Source organism: Mustela putorius, unplaced genomic scaffold (genome assembly GCF_011764305.1).
Source record: "Mustela putorius furo isolate JIRA1106 unplaced genomic scaffold, ASM1176430v1.1 tig00003845_pilon_pilon_pilon, whole genome shotgun sequence".
NCBI lineage: Eukaryota > Metazoa > Chordata > Mammalia > Carnivora > Mustelidae > Mustela > Mustela putorius.
The window spans coordinates 56,378,261-56,399,438 of record NW_025421998.1 but is presented as its reverse complement, the minus strand read 5'-3'; the positions used below and the strand labels follow the sequence as shown (position 1 = coordinate 56,399,438).

The following is a 21,178-nucleotide window of genomic DNA, read 5'->3' as shown; positions in this document are numbered from 1 at the left end:
GTTATATTATCAAACTATAATTTTTGCCCATCTAATAAGTATAAAGGTTATCTTGGTTATCAGAGTACATTTCTCTGTTTGAGTACTTATGTTTATATTTTCTTATGTATGGTCATTTATATTCCCTTTTCAGATCTTGTTCTTTGCCCATCCATTTTTATTGTATTTTAGTTACAGATTCTTATGTTCTACATATTAATCCTTTACATATCTTTCTGCAAAAATTTCTTCCAAACTTTTAGCTTTTTTTATTCCATCCTGTCTTCAAAAGTTTTTCTGCTGATGTTACAAAATTTCCTTTTAGATTTTGAGTTTAAAAGAAAAATATAATTTAAAATGTTTTCCTCACATGGGGCATCTGGGTGGCTCAGTCAGTGAAGCACTGGACTCTTGATTTCAGCTCAGGACATGATCTCAGGGTTGTGAGATTGAGCCTGCACTGTGCTCTGCCGGGGGCGCAAGCCTGGCTTAACATTCTCTCTCTCCCTCTCCCCCTCACCTCCTCCTCTCTCCCTTTATTTAAAAAAAAAAAAAAAAGTTTTCCCCACCACAAAGAAAAAAACATATTCTTGTATATCTTAATATTTGTTTTTCCCAATTCTTTAGATTTTTAATCCATCTGAAATTATCTTTATGCACAGTATGAAATACAAATCTATTCTTCTTCAAATGGCTAGTGAATTTTTCCTGCATTGTTTACTGAAAAGTAAATCCTTTTCCACTGACTTAAAATGCCACTTTTCATATACTGAATTTCCATATAAACATGGTTATATTATTTGTCTATTTGTCTTTTATATCTGACATCACTGCTTTAATTTGAAAAGGTGTTCAACTTAATCTTTTCTTTTCAGAAAACTTCCTATTGAACAATTCTATTATTTGACGCAGAATAAAAAAAGTGACATCTATGGAAATGATTCTTTGTAAGTTTGGGGTTTCTTTTCCTTATATTGGGACAAATAACTTTTTTAAGTAAAAATGAGTTTTATGAGAAATAAAAAAGCCCCAAAATGGGAACTTTTAGAAAAAGTGTTCCTTTTTTTCTTAAACAGCTATCATTAATAATAGAAACCAAGACCAAAGAAACAGAAATAAAACAAATAATCCAAAACCCACTAAGAGTTTGTGGCATTTAACAAGAAAAAAACACAAAATATGGAATAGTAATGTTTGAAAGAATTCACACAAGTCATCTGGGTCCCTTTCCCTGCCTTTGACCTAGTTAATCTAGTAAGAATCAGTTAAATTTCTTAAAACATTCACAGAAAATGCCCCAGCTCCCTCAACAATAGTTTTCATCAGGATCTTATGAGCCTGGAGGTTAATTATGACAACTAACAAATAATTTGTAATAAAATTACTCCCTTAGTCTCCTTTTAGGATAGGAATATTTTTAATCAGAGGAGTTATTTTCCAGTGTATTATGTTTTCCTCTTTGAAATAGTTTGGGGTACATTATTACAAAAGCATACTTTTTAATTTTCATATAAAAATAAAACACTGACAACACTGAACTAAAAATGAAAATATCACTTCCTTCCCTTTAACTATTAGAACCGTTGGGACTATTTATAGGAAGAAAGTTAATACAGAGTTCAGCCACAAGAGGGAGCCAAAAAGACATGAATTTTGTGGTTGGTAGGCTCTGGTTACTGATCCCTTTGGGATCAGTAAACTTTGAAAAGTAAATGTAGAGTGCAGCAGTAAAATAATGGACGGGTTCAAGCCAAGGAACTGGTGTCTCTGAGCATTTTTAATTTTTATTCAAACTTTTAAACTTGTAATTTTTTGAAAAACTTTCCTTTATTTTTTCCATTTTAAAGTAAATGCATTTTAGGTATATTCTTGTCAATAGCATAGCTAAATTTGTCACTTGAGAAAAATTTTAGATGCTGATTTAATGTTTCATAGCCACCCTAGTAACAATACCCCTGGGATTCTTCATATTCACTGCCCCCCCCATCCCAACTCAACCACAAATAAAACTAGAAGATATATTTCAGGTTTTTGGTTTTTTTTTTTTTTTTTTTTTTTTTTTTTTACTAGTACCAAGCCTACAAACCTGGAGTCCAAATAAAGAAAGACATAAGTTTCTTAAAATTAATGTGAACTATGTGTTTATAATACACTGTGGACTCAAAAAAGTATATAGCTTATGTACTACTTTCTAAATAAACATACAACAATTGAATAGTATATTTTATGGATCTTTGCTATCAACAGATAACATTATATTCATTTTTCGTGCCTGAAATATTTCAGAAATATCTGCATAGGCTGAAACTAAGTGTTGAGTCCAATAAAAGCAGGTAACATTCCTTCTCTAGTGTGGACTTTGCTCCTCAGGTTCAGTATTATTTCTTGGCAGGCAGGGCTCAGAGTAATTAGTAAATACACAACAGTGGCTCTTTTTTTGTAATTTAACATGATCTTGGCCTCAAATGAACTGATTCAGAAAAGATATGCCTCTAGGAACTTGTTCAGTTTTGTTCTAGCCCTTCTGTCAAGTGGGCAATATTTACGATCATGAGAGATCAGCAATCCTGGGCAAAGGGACAAAGCACACACAGTACTTACACATCTTGTCCCACCAGCCACTCAGTTCACTTTAGGTCATGTAATTGCACCACATGTATTGTGTCAGGCTGCCTCTGAGCACTTTGGCTCTTGCCTGATTATGAGGGTGAATGTGAATAAGAACCAAAACCATATTATCATTAGAAGCAGTAAGTCCTGCACCTGTACTGCAAATAGGAAATGAAAAATGGGTGGTGAGTGGGACTAAAGTTAGATGGATCAACAGAACTGAGATATGAGGACATCGTATCTGTCTGGCCAATATCCAGTGTTCCAGAAAGCCAATCAAGAATATTATCATAAAGATAATACTGTAGTTTGAAAGTGGGATACATCATTATTCTTAAGCAAATTTCTAAAAGGAATGTATGCTTTTAAAAGTCCTTAATATTAAAAATTGGGATTTATTTCCTGTTTTTATTCTAGGATACCCAAACCACCTAATTCAACAGTAGGGTAAGTATATACTTATATTTTCCTTCCCTGTTACAATCAAGAAAGAAATATTGGCAATCCTCAGACAGTGTAAGGATAAATACACCTTTTCATGGAAGATTTTTTTTTTTAGGTTTTATTTATTTGACAGAGAGGGACACAGTGAGAGATGTATCACTAGCAAGGGGAGAAGGAGAGGGAGAAGCAGGCTCCCCGCTGAGCAGGGAGTCCAATGTGGGGCTCAATCCCAGGACTCTGGGATCATGATCTGAGCTGAAGGCAAACACTTAAAGACTGAGCCACCCAGGTGCCCCTCATGAAAGATTTTTTTTAACAAGTGGGAGGAGAGGCTATTATATACTGCTAACCTTTTTAAACAAGCTTTTTAATTTAGTAGAGTTTGAATTTATAGAATTACTTGAAAAATTGTATAAAACTCCTATATACCTCATACCCAGTTTCCCTATTAACAACATCCTATATTAGTATGGTATATTTGTCATAATTCATGAGTCATTATTGATGCATTGCTATTAACTAAAATCCATACTTTACTCAGATTGTTTAACAAACAAAAATAACCTTTATAATACATACAAGATATTGAATAAAATCTTGTATTATACATAGACTCAAGACACACAGAGTCCATAGCCTGCAGGTCTTAGAATAAAATATGTTTTGCTAAATCATTACCAGAAATAACTCAATACTATTAACTAGGAAACAGTTTCTAGAATCTGAGGGGAAAAAATTTCTGCCTTCATCCCAAATGATCATAATTAATCAGGGCCACTCCATGCCTTCCTAACTTCCTAACCTTTTATCCCTTCTTCACAAAGCCAAAATCCTAGCTACAGACAAAACCAAAAGGACCCAATAACTATGTATACACATTTTGCAAGCTTTCTATCAAGGGAACCAATTCCCAGGGGGAAAAAATGGCTTATGAAATTTTTGTGGTTCTTTTTTTGTAATTTAACATGATCTTGGCCTCAATCTCTACTTTCCGTTCATGTCTTTGTGATGAGAACAAGATACAATGAAAACCAATGTAATGGCCTTTGTCAGGAAGTCCTAACCAACATCAGATTAGTTGAAAATGGGGCCACCCTGCCCTGACCTCTGGGAGCATGCTAGCATTTACTTAGCTTGTTGAATGATCCTCTGATAAAGGTTAGAGATAAAGCAGTTACCACAAAGCCTACCATATAAATGCTTCACTGTTGTTGTTGTACTTATTGTTGGGATTATCACGTCAAGGCAATGTCCTCTGAGTAGAATTCCTATTCATACAGTAGTTACAATGTCTCAGGACCTTCCACATTACCCACTGAGATATTTTTGTACAAATGTGACCATTTTATGAAACAGTCATACCACATTTCCTTAAACTTCATCAAGTCTGTGGGAAATAGAACTGGAAGTTTAAAAAATTAATCCCTCATTGATTCCCCATTCCCACTAATTCATCCATCTTTGCTCAAACTGACACATACTAGGAAAAAATCCAAGAGAATCAGGACGAATCTTCTTCCCAGAGAAGTAAGTTAATCAGCACATATTGAGACAATCATTACACTCTATTAACTCAGCCATTCTTTCCAATATGTTTTGTGACTAAATGTCTTTGACTGTTGGACAGTATTTGAACCCCAGCCTTTCTCATTTCATTCTCCACTGTCCCTGGGATCTCTTTCTTGCCCAGGTCACCTGCTTCCTGACCACTTCACCTGCAGTCACCCAAGGCTCTGAATGTCTAAGAACTTCCCCTAGAACATGGGCTTTTTACTAGACCTCAGTAAACTCCATCCTTTTCCTAACTTAGATTGGACATCCTCCCCATGAGCAAAAATGTGTTCATTCCTGTTTTATTCACACAAATAGTTTGCTCAAACTATAAATGATCACTTATTTTCAAGCCAGTTTGTAAGGGGAAGTGAATTCAAGAGGGATAGTAAACTACAGAATGCACCAAATTCGACAATGGAAATATTTATTTAGAATAAATGGAAATTATTGTGTCTTCTATAAAATGAAGTACAGCTGGTATTGCTTCAAAGCAGTTACTGGGCTAGTGGTTTTATAATTACAAGGGACATCAGTCAGTTAGAATTGAGGAATGAAAGTCTTGATTCTGTGTTCTCATGTCATCACAGAGCTGATGAACTTGTGCCTCATACCAAGCATGTAGTAGTTGATGTGGTGCTTTTTAAGCAAAGTAAATAAGTTAGAAAAGTGCTTAGTGATTCACAATAAAATGAATCTACACCCAAGACAAAAATGTGTTCACCTGAGAAGAGTTTGTGACAAGGGCAAGAAAACCAATCACCATACACAAAAACAGAAAAAACTCGCTGGCCTTGTGAATGACTTTTGCTTGGGAGTCAACTTTTTCTCTTACAAATCAACCTTAACTTCTTGTGGTATCTAGGAGAGACCAGGAACTTGTTAAGAATCTTATACTGCTGGAGCCTCTGGGTGGCTCAGTGGGTTAAAGCCTCTGCCTTCGGCTCAGGTCATGATCCTAGGATCCTGGGATCGAGCCCCGCATCAGGCTTTCTGCTCAGCAGGGGGCCTGCTTCCTCCTCTTTCTCAGCCTGCCTCTCTGTCTACTTGTAATCTCTATATGTCAAATAAATAAATAAAATAAAATAAAGAATCTTATACTGCTAGGTATTTCAGAGAGCCCACCAAGATGCCAAGGCTGCTGAATTCAGTACAGATTAGCATCAGTATGCCAAGGAAGTAGTAGGGGCCCAAATCTGGGCCAGCTCTCACAATTTTTTAAACACTCTGCTAGTTCTTTTAAGAACTCTGCTAGTTTTTCAAATCATAGGAAAATTATATCCCTATGGGTTTTTTAACTTGTTTTTTTTTTCCATCAGCACACTAGCAATTTTCGGCTTTTTGATTTCTAAACAGTTCCGCATGCATAAACAGGCAGGATAGTTTGTTGATTAACTGCTTAAAAGAAACAGATGGCCTAGATTGAAAGTTCAATGCAAAATGATTACAGATCACTCTGCATACTGAATGCCCAAAATGATCCCATAAAATAAAGTAATGGAATCCTCTTAAAACAAGTGGCAGGAATTGAAAAGCAACTGGAAATACTTCCTATAGCATTCTAAAAACTACAAATTTCATGTATCTTCTGCCACAGTCGTGAGAGTTATACACCAATAAATAATTCAGTATGATTTACTTTAAAAATTAATTTGTCTACCAAATTAAGAAAATCTCATGTTTAGTGGAATATACTCCACTAACTCCATGAGTCCAGGGACTTTTGGCTCACTATCATATCCCCAGGGATTAGAACAGTACCTGCCACAAGAATCCCAATAAATACTTGATGATTAATTTTTTTCAATTGTACTTCTGTTTTGTTTGCTCAACTAAATCTCAGAGAAATCTGTTCCTCATATCCGATTGAACATCCATACCACACACACATCTCCCGCGGTGCCATGTTCCCGACGTTTACATCACCGAAGGATCTCTACACAGGCATTAAAGGCCGAAGCCAACAGCCATTTCCTCCCACTGTGCCAACGAAGGCTTATGGTACAACGATTTTGAAAACAAGAGGTAAATGTGATTTGATATCAAAACAGTATTGAGTCTTCTCATATGTGAACTGTATTCAATAATAAAATTAAGTAGGGCAAAGGACTCAAGTCACAAAAGTGTGACCCACCAGTACATTATGAAAGTTGTTCTTAACAGTGGCTGCACTTTAGAATTATCTGGGACCCTACCACAGACCAAGTACATCAGATTCTCTGCAGGTGCTCTTAACTTTTCTTCTTTATACAGAGCCTTCCATGGTAGAATCAGAAACCAAACATTGTAGCATTGTTTTTATTCTACTTGTATTTTCTATTTTATTTCCTTCCTGCTCTCTCTCATGGTTTACCTTTTCAAGATTTCACCCTAGTTCAGGTGATCAGCACAAGGATGATATCTGGATCAGATCATCAGGGTCTAGACATGAGTATAGCAGTTGTGATGAAACTGAAAGGCTGTCACTGAAATAACACTCGGAAGGAAATGGGAACAGTTTGTTTAGGTCCTCTTAACACCCTGGGGCATCTTCTTCAGATTCAAACCTTGGGGTCTTTCCAGATGTGTATTAGGATAGTAAGCCCATATACTAGTCATCAAGATTCCTCTACACTAGACACCTTAACACAAAGAAAAAAACCTATGGAGAAAGACTGAACATACTAGAGAAGAGGTAATTGAAGGTGACAGAAAAGGTGCATGGTTGGCCAAGAAAGACATTTGTTGAATACATTTAGGCTTTGAGGAAGGGAAGACCCAAGACCTATCCTATAATGCAGTTCCTCTGGTCATAAATATTGAGGTCCAAATGTTTACCATCATCAATATCGGCTTCAGCACCTCATTAGGACACAGTAACATTTTGAGAGACATAATAGTGGAGTGTTTAAGAGCTATGGAGTAAGACTACACGGATAGAATTCTAGCTCTGCCACATACCATGGACCATAGCAAAGCTCCCCTTGGAGGACTTTAAAAAGATGAGTATTTAAAAAAATGAGTATATTGTATGACCTCATAAATAACCTTTCCAAAAACTACTATTGCATTAGGTTTCCTACTCTTTTTTTTTACACTTACTTTAACTTTTCTCTAATAGAAATCAATAGTATATGGGTTAAGAGTGCAGGCTCTAGTACCACATTGCCTGAGTTTGAATTATTCAACTTACTAGCTGTGTGATCTTGGGCAAGCTGCTTAAATTCTTCGTGCCTCAGTTTCATTTGTTAAAGTGGAAATAACAATACGTTCCTCATGCTAATGTGATGATAGATATAAAACACTTAGTACAGCACTGGTACATGGTAAATGTTCACTAAATGCCAACCTACACTCTTATTACCCCTGAGGATGGATGTTAGAGCATTGTTTAATGCAGAACTTATTACAGGATCAGGGGAGGCCATGCTGTTTTTGATAAAGTTTATCAAACCACCACTAATACCTAAGAAGCTAGAGTCTTTAAAATGTTCTCTTGCAATAAATTTCTGGTAAGCAAGTACTAATTCTGTGTCTTGATATTTGGTCAGGGAAAGCCCAAATCATGTGGTATAGAAATGTATTTGCCAAGCCTTCAGAGACCAGAAAGAGGATCCCGGAAAATTTTAATTTACTGGGTATTTATCCTAAAGATACAAATGTAGTGATCCAAAGGGGCACGTGCCTCCGAATGCTTAAAGCAACAATGTCCACAATAGCCAAACTATGGAAAGAACCTAGATGCCCATCAACAGATGAATGGGTAAAGATGTGGTAGATATGCACAATGGAATATTATGCAGCCATCAAAAGATGGCTGACATTTGCAATGACATGGATGAAACCAGAGGGTATTATACGAAGCGAAATAAGTCAATCAGAGAAAGGCAATTACCATATGATCTCCCTGATATGAGAAATTTGAGAGGCAACGTTGGGGGTTTGGGGGGTTGGGAAGGAAAAAATGAAACAAGATGGGATCAGGAGGGAGACAAACCATAAGAGACTCTTAATCTCAGGAAACAAACTGAGGGTTGCTGGGTGGTGGGGGGTAGGGATAGGGTGGCTGAGTTATGGACATTGGGGAGGGTATGTGCTATGGTGAGTGCTGTGAATTGTGTAAGCCTGATGATTCACAGACCTGTACCCCTGGGGCTAATAATACATTATATGATAATTTTTTTAAAAGTTAACAACTTACCGGGGAATCCCTTTCATTAATCAGAGTGATGCAGTATGGGGCTCTCTTGTGCTGCTGGCCACACCTCAGGTTAGAGGCTCAGTCTCACTGTCTGTGACCCGTGTGCTGCTCATTAAGAGGAGGAAGAATTCAAACAAAGCTATAACAGTAGCTAAAACGTGCACCTGCATTGCTCTCTACCCCATCATCTCATTTCTATTTATTGCACCCCAAAACCCCATTCACAGAAAACTTTCTTGTATATTCAGGATAACTGTGCTCTTCCTGAAAATTTCAGGTAATCCTTACAGATATGAACTGCTTGATCTTCCAATGGATTCAAAAAAGAAAGGCTTGACTTGGCCAGGACAGGGTGTATACTATGATGTAAGTACCTTTTAAAATGTGTGTTTAAAACAAAGTAAAAAATGTTTTTACTGTATGCATTTATAAAAACCCAAAAGATGGATTCTTTTATTTTCTATCTGGTTAAAAAACTCGAGATTTTGACCATGATACACATCCTTTATTTTCTTAGCTGATTTCATATACTTTGGGCAGTTATATATTTCCATGATTACAAAAAAAGGTTCCCCACTGAAAGAGGGTGGAGGGCTGCATTTCACTCACTGTGTACTCCCCAACTCTATTCTTATAATTCACCGTATATTAAGTAACTCCAAATATACAGAGTAAATGAAAATTTTTCAGGAAGATTTACAATTTATTGTTCCAAGCACTATATTTGTATAGAATCAAAAGTAAAACAATGGCCACTGTGCATTGAGAAATTGCTACACACTAAGCACTTTGGATACAATATATCACTTAGCCCTTACATGAACTCCAAAACTTATTCCCATTTCTGTGGCTCAGAGAGTTTGTGGATATCTTATAATCATAGAACTCAAGCTTGTCAGACTCCAGTCTTTGCTCTTATCCTCTGTACCAAGACTCCAGGTAGATAGAAAGAAAAAATTTTAAATCCTGAAGGAAAAGATCTACACATTTGAAAATTATAAGAGCTGACATTGACCAGTTAGTTTGTGAGAGGCAGTGCCAAGCATTCTCCATATATCATCGTCTTGCACCTAAGAATCCATGAGGTGGGCAAGAAATAATTATACAAGGCTAGAAACATTTGAATTTTATTTGAGGCGATGACTGTGGCAGGCTGGAGTGTGGTCCCTGCGGTGTCACACAGTCACCTCTGAAGGAAGCAATTTCGTGTCTGTTCTTTGTAAAGTTGTACATCAAGAAAAATCCTTAAAGAATCATCTATATTACTGGACCTCTTTCATTCTTCCATGCAAGCTGTATATCAAAGTAACCTAGAAATAGAAGTTATTCTTGAGACTATTCTGTCATTACACGTAATAGCCCAAGTCTCCAGCTCTGTGGTTCAGTTCTTTCTTTCAATCTCCCTCCCTTAATCCTGCTCAGGAAAACGCTGCTGTCCCCAAATCTTGCCCCTTTGCAACATTCTTGACTAGCTCCACTTTACTTAAGTGTAAATCCCAAGGCTTTAACGGAGCTCCAAAGACCCTTCAGAGTCTGGCCTGCCTTCCTTCCTACAGCCTGGCTCAGCTCCCGGTCCCTGAACAGGTGGATGGTCATGACCCACTCCTGGAGTGCTCTCCTTTCAGGGCCCCTTGACCTATCTCAGACTTGCTCATTCCTCAGGGCTCAGTGCAACTCTTATTGTTTCTGCTGCACATCAAAAAGTGAACCAAATCAGCAGACCTGTGTTCTAGTTATTCCGATTTCTGCCATTTGTTCTCTTGGTGATGTAAGAAATATTGTTTCTCTTCTCTGAGCTTTCACTAGTAAAATGTACCTATATGATTTCAGTAAAATCTGTCCTATAAACTTCACAGGATATGAGGATATGAACGATATAAAAGCATTTTGGAAAATAGAAAGTGCTATAATTTATAAGCATTATTACTCCAATAGAAATGATTTCTCTTCTTCTTTCTATAACACTTATTTTTTTATTAAATATTTTATGTATTTATTCAACAGAGATCACAAGTAGGCAGAGAGGCAGGCAGAGGGTGGGTGAGGAGGAAGCAGGCTCCCTGCTGAGCAGAAAGCCCGATGGGGGGCTCAATCCCAGGACCCTGGGATCACGACCTGAGCCGAAGGCAGAGGCTCACCCACCGAGCCACCCAGGTGCCCCTATGTAACACTTATAGTAACCAGTAATTTTTCACATGTATTTTATATTTCAACTAAGTTACAAGCTCTTTAAAAATGGAATATTTTATAATATGTATATTTCCCATAGCACTTTGTATATAAATATTTTTGACTGATTTATCTGACTCTTCTTCCAATGATTAATCTTTTCTTAATCTATTCTAATCTCGTCAACTTCTCAATTATTTTTCTGGTTTATCCCTAATTCTAATCAAGTTTTGCACTTTGCTGGATGAAAAAATAAAAATAAAATTAATACTGAGCTTGATGGGAGTATCTCATGACTCATTTTTCCCCCTTTACGATAATACCTATACTTGTCCTCCCCTGCCTTTCACCACTTCACCGGTGGAAGTGGTCAACTTTATCTGCAATGTTCTATTTTTGTTAAAGGAGAATATTTTTAGAGTATTTACCTTTCCTATTGCTCGAACAGTGGTGCTCAACCTTGGCTGCACATTAGAATTACCTGAGGTGCTTTTAGAAATCCCAATTCTCAGGCTGTACTCTACTCACATCATAACTGATGACGTAATTATAATCGTCATTCCCTGAGGGTGGGAGGGAGGGGTAAGGACATGAGTAACTTAAGTCATTCCAAAATGTATCTCCTGGCTATAGAACAGAAAACCGCAGAAGCCATATTTTAGTGTTTCTATCCAAGCCAATAAGACAACATGTGTAACATTTGGTAAAGAGTATACATTTTAAAGTGGCACAGCTCCTGGCTCTAAAATGTATCAGTTGTATGGCCCTGAATAATACATTTAACTCTTTACCACCTCAGTTTCCTCATAGATAAAATAGCAATTGTAATGCACTCTACCTTGTAGGGTTGTCTTGAGAATGAAATGCATGTAAGAGCACTCAGCACTATTAGTAGACAGAAAGCTTAGGGTTAAAGTTGCCTTCTGCTCCAGACTCAGCTCAGAGCCCAACATAGGGGCTCAAGCTCATGACCCTGAGATCATGACCTGAGCCAAAATTAAGAGTCAGACACTTAACCAACCGAGTCACCCAGTTGCCCCTTGTAATGATCTTTACAGTATGATGAGATATAATAACCACGGAGGTCAAGTGCCATAAACCTCTCTAATCAACAAACTGTTTTCAAAGCCTAACTGAGCCTGCTATCCAATTTTCCTTAACTGTAAATATTTGGAAAGACCTTTGGCTTCTCTTGGAAAGAGCATCCACTCCTATCACCCCTACAGAGGATTGTGGTTTCCTGCTTGAACTACCTGCTGTTTTTCTAATCTGAAGTGCCCATTCCCCTCCTAAAGTTACATTCCTTATTCCTAGGACAGTTCTGTCTCTCCACAAGAACACCCATAATCCACACTCATCCTCAAATAACCACAATAGATTTGGCAAGGACACAGGTTCCTCCTTTAAAGATGTGTCATCAAATAACTGGCTGCCCACAGTTCACCTTCCCATCACCACCTGGACCCTGGGCCCCACCCTCCCACCTGCTCATCTCCAGCAACAGCTAACGCATCCAGAATGGGACATAAACTGGTAGGCTCTCTCTTCTCTACCCTGCAGGCTTCCCCATTTATGGTCTTGCCCCTCCACTCTTTCTCCTCCATCACAGGCAGACTTTCCTCCTATTGTGCAACCTCTTCTCCCTTCATCTCTCTCTTCCCAAGTCCTAGCTAGTTACCAAAGGAAAGTATCTCTGCCAGTCTCTCATCTCTTATTTACACACGCACTCTCTTTTGTGTTCTCTATTCATTTCGTATATAAATGAAATAATTTCTAATCACAACTTAATGTAAAATGATGCTGATATAAAAGAATTAAGTGAAGCATGATCCACTAAGGAGCCAGGATATCCGTACTAAGCTCTCCAAAGGGCAGAGTGGTCTCCAAAATAAACCTGTTCTTATTCCCCCTATTAAACCTGATTAAGTGCCATCATTTAAGACTAAGAACAAAAAACGATATTTAATTTCTTGGGTTTTTTAATGTATTGTAATAGTATTAATTTCTGTTATTCTATGGCAACTTATGGAGTTTTGGTCCTTATCACAGACCCTTAGATGCCTGCATATAGCTGTGCATGTACCAGGTATTCAGCAAATGTTTATTAGGCGACTTATGAGTTACATAGACTTTATGGGCTACCAGGGAATGTAACTACAATTTATATGGCACCACTCCTCTGAAAATGTATTCCTCAGTTAAAACAAATGACACCACTCCTTTGTAGACTGGAGTATCTGCCTAGCTATATAATATCTCGGGAACCGGAATTCCTTCCTGCTTTTGTACTTGTCTTGCGTATCAAACACAAACGTCACCCTGTGAATAGGACATTGGATCAACAAATTCCTATCGAGTGGATGGATGATCACCAGCAGCCCCCCCTCACCATCCTCTCAGAATACCATATACCATTGCCTTAACATACCGAAAATCGGCCAGCTCTCCACTCTCAAATATTCCTCTTTTTTTTTTTTTTTTAAGATTTTATTTGTCAGAGAGAGAGTGTACAAGCAGGGGTAGTGGTAGACAGAGGGAAAAGCAAGCTCCCCACTGTCCAAGGAGCTGGATGTGGGACTTGAACCAAGACCTGAACCAAAGGCAGACACTTAACTGACTGAGCCATCTAGGTGTCCCTATTCCTGACTCTTTAAACTCTTTCCAAGACACCACGGGCTCCAATAAAATCTCACATCCCCTCCTTTCTTCCTCTGTACCCTTGCCTGTATTTCAGTAGATCATTACAGTTCTTTAAATTAGATTAAGACACAGGGTTAATCCAGCCCCTTGGAACAATATTTTTTTTTTAAAAGTCCTGATTTCTAAGTTGCCTTTGCAAATCATGACCAAGAGAACAAAGAATGGGGCAGCTGGGTGGCTCAGTCGTTAAGTGTCTGCCTTCAGCTCAGGTCATGATCCCAGGGTCCTAGGATGGAGCCCCATGTCGGACTCCGTGCTCTGTGGGGGTCTGCTTCTCCTTCTTCCTCTGCTTGCAGCTCCCCATGCTGTGCTCTCTCTCTTTGTCAAATAAATAAATAAAATATTTTAAAAGAGAGAGAGAGAGAACAAAGAATAGACAAGCCACATATTTGTTAAAAAGATTTATAGAGGTGATTACTTAATACTTGAAACAGTCTTCTGTCAAGTGCCTTTTACCATGACTATTCCATATATGGAAAATGGGAATCATTCCAACTTCAAAAGCTTGCTATAATCAGCATCATCCTTAGATCCAGAACTTTAGAAGGCTCCATGCCTTTCGGCCCAGCCCTAGCCTTCCTCTGGCTGTACCCCTCCCTATGGCACAGAATATTTGTGGGTACAAGGGGATCTATCTATTAAGAGCCCATGTTCCCCAGTCTCCCACCCCAGCCTGATGTTGGACTGAAGAAATCCTTGACAAAATGGCACTGACCCCAGTACTAGGGCCTTCGTGGGGGCCTCTTCCTCAGGTCCATCCTCCCGGGGTTGACACTGCTTCTAAGCTAGTATATACCTCTAGCTCAAAGGGGTGGCCAAGTGGTGGCTCTTTGCTGGAAGCAGAGGTAAAAGGCATAATGGAGCTTGAACCTAGGGCCCGGGTACCCTTATATTCAAGACACTTCATCATTTGAGATGGAATTGGGGGCAGGAAGAAAGCCGTAAGAGATGCTGAGGCCAAGGGCCACCAACTAGCTCTTTCTGAACTACCATATCCCAATACAGAATTAGGATAGTTGAAGAAGTCTAAATTTGAACGTGGTCTTCCAAGTTGTCATGAAGGTATTTTGTCAAGGTAGAAGGATGAAACACATTTTATTTCTTTAGCAGCTTATTTGCTTAATTTATAAATTAAATTAGACTGATGGAATGTGGGCTCTCACTATAATCTAGCCCTAAGACCTGCAAATGGTAAGGGTGGGCCTGACTGTCAGGACAAATGCATAGTGTTCAAGAAAGTTAATTCAATACTTCCACCACCATCCATACCTTTGCTCTTACTATTCCTTGGGCCTCCCCATCTCTGCATGTCCTTTAAGGCCTATTTCTGTAATATAACATAACATGGTCTCTTGTGTCCCTTCTCTGCTCCCAGCCCTACTTCCCTGTTCAGCTGGAATCAATCTCTTCCTCCTCTGAATTTACAAATAATTCTTACTTTTTTTTTTTAACAAATAATTCTTTCTTAACCTCTTTTATAACCAAGAGTTACTTTTCATCTTATAGTCATTTATGTCCATGCCTTATCTCCCCTCTAGTCAATATTCCTGGATGACTTGTTTCTGATCCATCCTTGTTCCCTGCAACTACCTTGCCCATATAGGTACTCAGTAAATATTATTGAGTGTTATCAATCTGAGAAAAAGTGAATTTCTAAACAGCCAAAAAGACTACAATGAAACTCAGTCATTTACTTTTATACCTCCTTTTGAAAATACAAAATAAAATCCATAGTAAACAGTTATGTCAACAGAATAAAAATTTTTATTTGAATTTGAGTGACTTAAACTTCATCAGAAATCAATAAAATGGGACTCAGTTGGTTAAGCATCAGACTCTTGATTTAGGCTCAGGTTGAATGAGCAGTGTCGAGCTGGGCGTGGAGTCTGCTTAAGATTCTTTCTCTCTTTCCTCTTCCCTGCCTCCTGTTCTCTTAAAAAAAAAAAAAATTAATATATCAAATGGTGCCATTTCAGGCAAGGAAAAGGAAGTAGGAGGCGCACAACTTTGGCTGTATTTAGCCAAAGGGATACCTCAGAGCCTTTATATCTCTAACAAAATGTTACTGGAGATAGAGTATTCCCAGGGACATTTCTCCAATGTACATTATCAGACAGAGTCCCTGCTAAAGCAAAAAAAAAAAAAAAAAAAAAAAAAAAAAAAACCTTTCAGAAAAGACCTCACCATTCCTTTGATAAAATATTGTATTTAACTCTAAATATGGTTAAGTTGAAGAACGTTAGTAACTAATGAAGGAAAGAAACAATATCTGATTTCAGCTTAGAATTTCCTTTACCCTCCTTCCTACTGACATGGTCAATCAGCCCTTATTCTACTAGGTAACATTAATGATGATAAACTCTTATGTTCATGTTCTAGTTTCCTAAATGCGTTGAGAAAAACAAGCCTATATTCTACCCAAAACCTCCTAAAACCTTCGCTCCTAACACTACTTTAAATTCGTGGGACCCTATTAGCTCTCTAAGAGAAGCCAACATACAAAGAAATCTTGAGAGGTCCCATTGGATCACTTCGTACACTCATGATTTTACAGGTATGGGTTTACTTTAATCCAAGTAAAAATAACAAAATTAGAATATTTGAGAAATGTTGTTATATCTTATATAGTGACAGATTTAAAACATAAATAAATGATATCTTCTTATATCTATATAGCTTATATCTTCTAGTGTTTTTCCCTGTTTCTTAATCAAAGTACTAAAAGAAGTTAGGGTGGGTGGTAAGCTTCTCTTAGTGAGAAACTGGGAGGTAAAATTCATTTTAATTTATTTGTTTTAATTATATTACAAAGGGAAATGGGTAAGTTTTTCTATAAAAGGTCATTTAAGTGTCATCTTTCATTTACTCTTAACAATGTAATAAGATGTGATGTTTTCATTAAGGTCTGGGGCCCATGAACCCCCTTGAACTGGATGATTACCATGAAAAGGAGGTAGCAGAGTTAACTGGACAGATAGGATTTGACCCAGAGCCTGTAAGTAATTGCAGTCAACTCTCAGTTATTTAGGGTGAAAGTACCCAGGTGTTAGGCTCCTACCACTTTTTCTTTACTTCATGAGTCGTGGTGACCAAGTTAGCAAAAGGGAAAATTTAACTCATCTTAGAAGTTAATTCTGAATTGAGTTGAACCAGTTTGAATACCCTTGTCCACTATTTCAAAAACAGGCAAGGTTTCTTTTCCTATTCACAGCGCTGGTGATTTATGTTTTCTTTTTTTAAACAGATTTTCTACTATACTATTCTTCTAAAATTTACAAAGGAGTCAGTTTACAAATGCTTACCCTTTAATGCGATTCTTAATAAATTCCATGCATCTTTATATATTTTTGTATCTTGTACAGTATCACTGCTTTTGAAGAGATAGGGCCTCTTCCTAATATCCACAATAATTAGTTTGCTGAATTAAAATTGAAAGCAATAAATTCTCTGCCAATATTAATACAAATTTTTTAATCAGTTATGTGAAATGACCTGAAAGAAATGATCAAACCCTTAGTAACAGAAATTAACATCTGTTGATTTACTTGAAATATAATGATGTAATAGTATACACATATGTTGTTTTATTTAGGGCCTATATTTTATCCTATAAAGCTACAAAGTTTTTAAAACAAAATTAGTATTTTCAAAGATATAAACTGTGGAAAGATCCATAAAAAGTAATTATAAGATATTTCAGTATGAACTCTTTTTAGACTGAACTCATTTATTTTACATTAGCTTATTTCCCAAGGTGATAAAACTGAAACACCTGAAGTGGTTACACAAACTGTGCTTTATCATTCACCGAAGGGTTTTTTCCTTTATGTTATACTTGCAGCAAATATTCTCTAATATTTGCTATATAGAAAACACTATATAGAAAACACTATACATACACTGACATTGTCAAGCATGTTTAGCAGCTGTCCAGATTTCCACAGATTTGACCCTATAGGAAAGCAGCTTTATCATGTTTACCAAAAAATACACATATAATTATACAAAGGATGGTTGTCAAGTATATTATATGCAAAATTATTCTGCAATAAATCATCAACTAAATTTTTATTAATAACAAGATAAAATATGCCTAAAATAGTTAGTTTAAAAGTAAGTTTTAGTGAGTCTTGCTGGTTTCTAAAAGACAACACTCTGGGAATGCATGTTGTAGTGGTACAAAGTGTTAGAATATTTTGTTGTAGTAGAATGAAATACAGATACTAAAACTGCTTTTTGCATAAAAGGACACTGTAAAGTAGGATATGATACAACTTAGACTTTTACCTTATCAAAATTTAACACAGTATTTCAAAGAGCTGGAGTTTCTTTTTTCTTCATAGTATCTACTCAAACCTGATAGCCTAAAGGTTATAACAGATCTGTTAATAACATGGAAATTCCTCCAACTCCAAGCAAATTAGGATCCAAGAAGACACTCCTAAATCCATTTTGTTTTCTAAATCCAAAATACAGTTTGTCACCATTCTCGTTTGTATTATCTCTGCTATCAATTCCATCCTCACCATCCATCCATTCTTTTTTTTTTTTTTTAAGATTTTATTTATTTATTTGACAGAGAGAAATCACAAGTAGACGGAGAGGCAGGCAGAGAGAGAGGAAGGGAAGCAGGCTCCCTGCTGAGCAGAGAGCCCGATGCAGGACTCGATCCCAGGACCCTGAGATCACGACCTGAGCCAAAGGCAGCGGCTTAACCCACTGAGCCACCCAGGCGCCCCCATCCATTCTTTTTAAATTTTTCTTCAATATACTGTCATTAAAATTTTCAAACATATGGAAAGTTTAAATAATTTTGCAGTTAACATTGATCTACCCACCATCTAGATTCTACCATTAGCATTTTACCATACTTCTTTTATCACATAATCTACCCATCTTTCTATCCCTCCAACCATCCATCAATACACTTTATTATGTTTTACACATGTCAGAGTAAATTGCAGACAACAGGCTACTTCAGCCTTAAATACTCAGCATGCATACAATTAAACAGAGCTCAATTTGTTGCAGTTTTTCTTTTAAGGCAAGTACACATTCAATGAAATTGCACAAATTTTAAGCATACATTCAATGAGTTCTGACAAATGCACATATTTTTGTAACCCAACCACTTACGGATATAATGAACATTACTATCATCCCAGGAAGTTTCCACCTGCCCCTTCTTCATCAACTCCTCCCTCTTCCTCCTGTCCCCCCACCACAGACATCTATGAATAACCTTTTAAATACCCACACTACTTTTGCAGTTACCAGACAGACTTCACAATATTTGTAAAACATCTCAAAAAGCACAGACATGACAAGCTCCCCACAGATGGGTGTTTTTCTAAGCACAGCACATCACTGGCCTCAGCATTCACCCAAGATGCTTGTTAAAAAAGCAGATTCCTGAGCCCTACTGCAGAACCTCTGAATCACAATCTCAGAGGATCAAGCTTAGGAATCTCATTTTTCTCCCAGCTCTAAAGCTGATTCTGATTCAACCAAGGTTTAAGAACGGCTGGGCTGGCCAAATAAAGAAAGCTTTCACTGAGATTTTAAAAACTGCACATAACTGTTACCATCATCTGTTCAGGACGGCAGAAGTCTTGCTCCTGAGATCCCTTCAATATCTCTAAAAGTTTGAAAGAAAAGACTTCCTACATAGAGGAGTTTTTCTATAGCCAAGTAAAAATATCTATCCCCTTTCCATATGAGTAGAAGAGAAAAACATGTGTTTATTATGGCATAAATATCAATGTCTATAAATAAATAAATAAACATTGCAATATGCACTCCTACACCCATCCCGTGTTTACTCAGTGAAAATGGGTACGAATTTGACCTGCCACTTGTAGTGATAAACTTACAATGCCAGATTTATTAACTGATTTCCTCCTTTTTATCCCACCACTACAGCAAGAAAAATTCCATCCTGTTTTAAAACCTCCAAGGCCCTTGGAAGGACGAACTGCTCGACTGATTCAGAACCGACGTCCTCTAGAGGCTACTGTCCAGCAAAAACCACCTTCCTGTCCAGATTGTACCCCTAGAGTTTTGTGTACTTTTCATACCTTTATACCCAGTTCTACAGAAATGATGGCACTTCGTGATAATACACTGCCGGGAGCCACCCATAAAAAACAGGAAATTGAAGACAAGATTAAGCAAGAACAACTGCTATCTGCCTATGCATCCCCACCTAGTTACCCAACAAAAGATCTGGCTAACATTTGTGACATAAAAACATTTCCAAAAATCACAGATACTAAAAAGATAGAAGATTTGTACTGGAGACAGCTGGCATTAAAACCCCAACATATACCTTACTGTAACCCAAACCATTATATTCCATATGAGCGGTTTAAATCTGTCATACGTGACCAGTGTAATATGTGTCAAAACTCTGTTAGCCTTAATAAGCCTAGTATTTTAGAAAGTAAACCAGACTTGGAAGCTTTAGATTTAGAACATTTTTTAAGTAAGCGAGAAGAACAGTTGTCCTTGGACATAGAAAACGATGAAGAAACAAGACCCATTCTGGGTTGGATTCCTAAAGCTGGAGTGGCCAAGCCTCAGACTGACCTGCTGGAGCTTAAGAATAATTTTTCAAAAACTGGTGCACAAAAACGTTTCCATAAATCAATTCTACAAGACCATAAAGATCTCAGGGATAAGGAGCATTCAGGGATGAAACACCAATTCTATGGCCATAATTCCTATTATTTCTACAATTGAGATATTCATCCCTTCCTTTGAAACCCAGCTTCTTGCAAGGAAAGTAAAACTATAACAGTTCTTCATGTTGTTGGATTCTGTTTTCTAGAAGAGCCATAATGATCTTGCTAATGAAGTTTATGTTTTCAGGAACTTAAGTTAGGATCTGGTCAGAGGAACCCAGAAAAGGAGGTGTTCTTAATTCTTGAAAAGTTTAACAATTTCAATAAAATATTAGAATGAGAAAAATGTAAAGTCTTTAATCTCATTTTCAAATTATACTCCAAGGAAATTTTCCAAAATCTTGAAAATCAATGTGTATGACAAAATTTACCTCACTGTTTTACAAAAATGAGTAGTTGAAATTTCTATGCCCGGTAACTGACAGATGTCTATACAACTATAGTACCTTAATAAATGTGAACCCTGTCCCCTTCTGTAAATATTTGTACAAAATAACACCAAATACAAAAGACAAAACTCAAATGCCCAGTTAATTGCGAGACAGCTCTATAAATTACATTAACTTAATAAATTAAATATATGGGCCCTGGTTTTTTTTTTTTAAGTAAACATGTGGACAAAATAAGTTGGTAGAAAAAATGAAACCGAAAATGCTTTGCATGCACACATTCAAAGCTAGATGTTTCTTTTCCTTTAGCTCCCTGACAGAGAAACATAATTATTTCTTTTATGCAGGGAAAAAAATTGATTTTATTATGAAAATCTAACAATGGCTTTAATTAGTAACTGGTTAGTTCTAATTGTGGCAAGAAAGGATGGTGTCTTAGTCTATTTGGGCTGCTAAAATAAAATTCCATAAAC

The 21,178-nt window shown here is 37.1% G+C and overlaps 1 protein-coding gene and 1 long non-coding RNA gene across 2 annotated transcripts in view; one reads left to right on the top strand and one right to left on the bottom strand.

Annotated features, from left to right (window-relative positions):
* CUNH7orf31 (chromosome unknown C7orf31 homolog) overlaps nucleotides 1-20,597 on the top strand; it is a 42,072-nt gene extending 21,475 nt beyond the window's left edge. The window contains exons 4-10 of the mRNA XM_004762521.3: nucleotides 855-926; nucleotides 3,007-3,036; nucleotides 6,428-6,609; nucleotides 9,042-9,130; nucleotides 16,013-16,187; nucleotides 16,537-16,628; nucleotides 19,556-20,597. Coding sequence (XP_004762578.1) covers nucleotides 855-926; nucleotides 3,007-3,036; nucleotides 6,428-6,609; nucleotides 9,042-9,130; nucleotides 16,013-16,187; nucleotides 16,537-16,628; nucleotides 19,556-20,374 — 1,459 coding nt within the window. The 3' untranslated portion in view covers nucleotides 20,375-20,597. The remainder of the gene's footprint in view (nucleotides 1-854; nucleotides 927-3,006; nucleotides 3,037-6,427; nucleotides 6,610-9,041; nucleotides 9,131-16,012; nucleotides 16,188-16,536; nucleotides 16,629-19,555) is intronic.
* LOC106006845 overlaps nucleotides 1-21,178 on the bottom strand; it is a 55,495-nt gene that overhangs the window by 26,180 nt on the left and 8,137 nt on the right. The window lies entirely within an intron of this gene.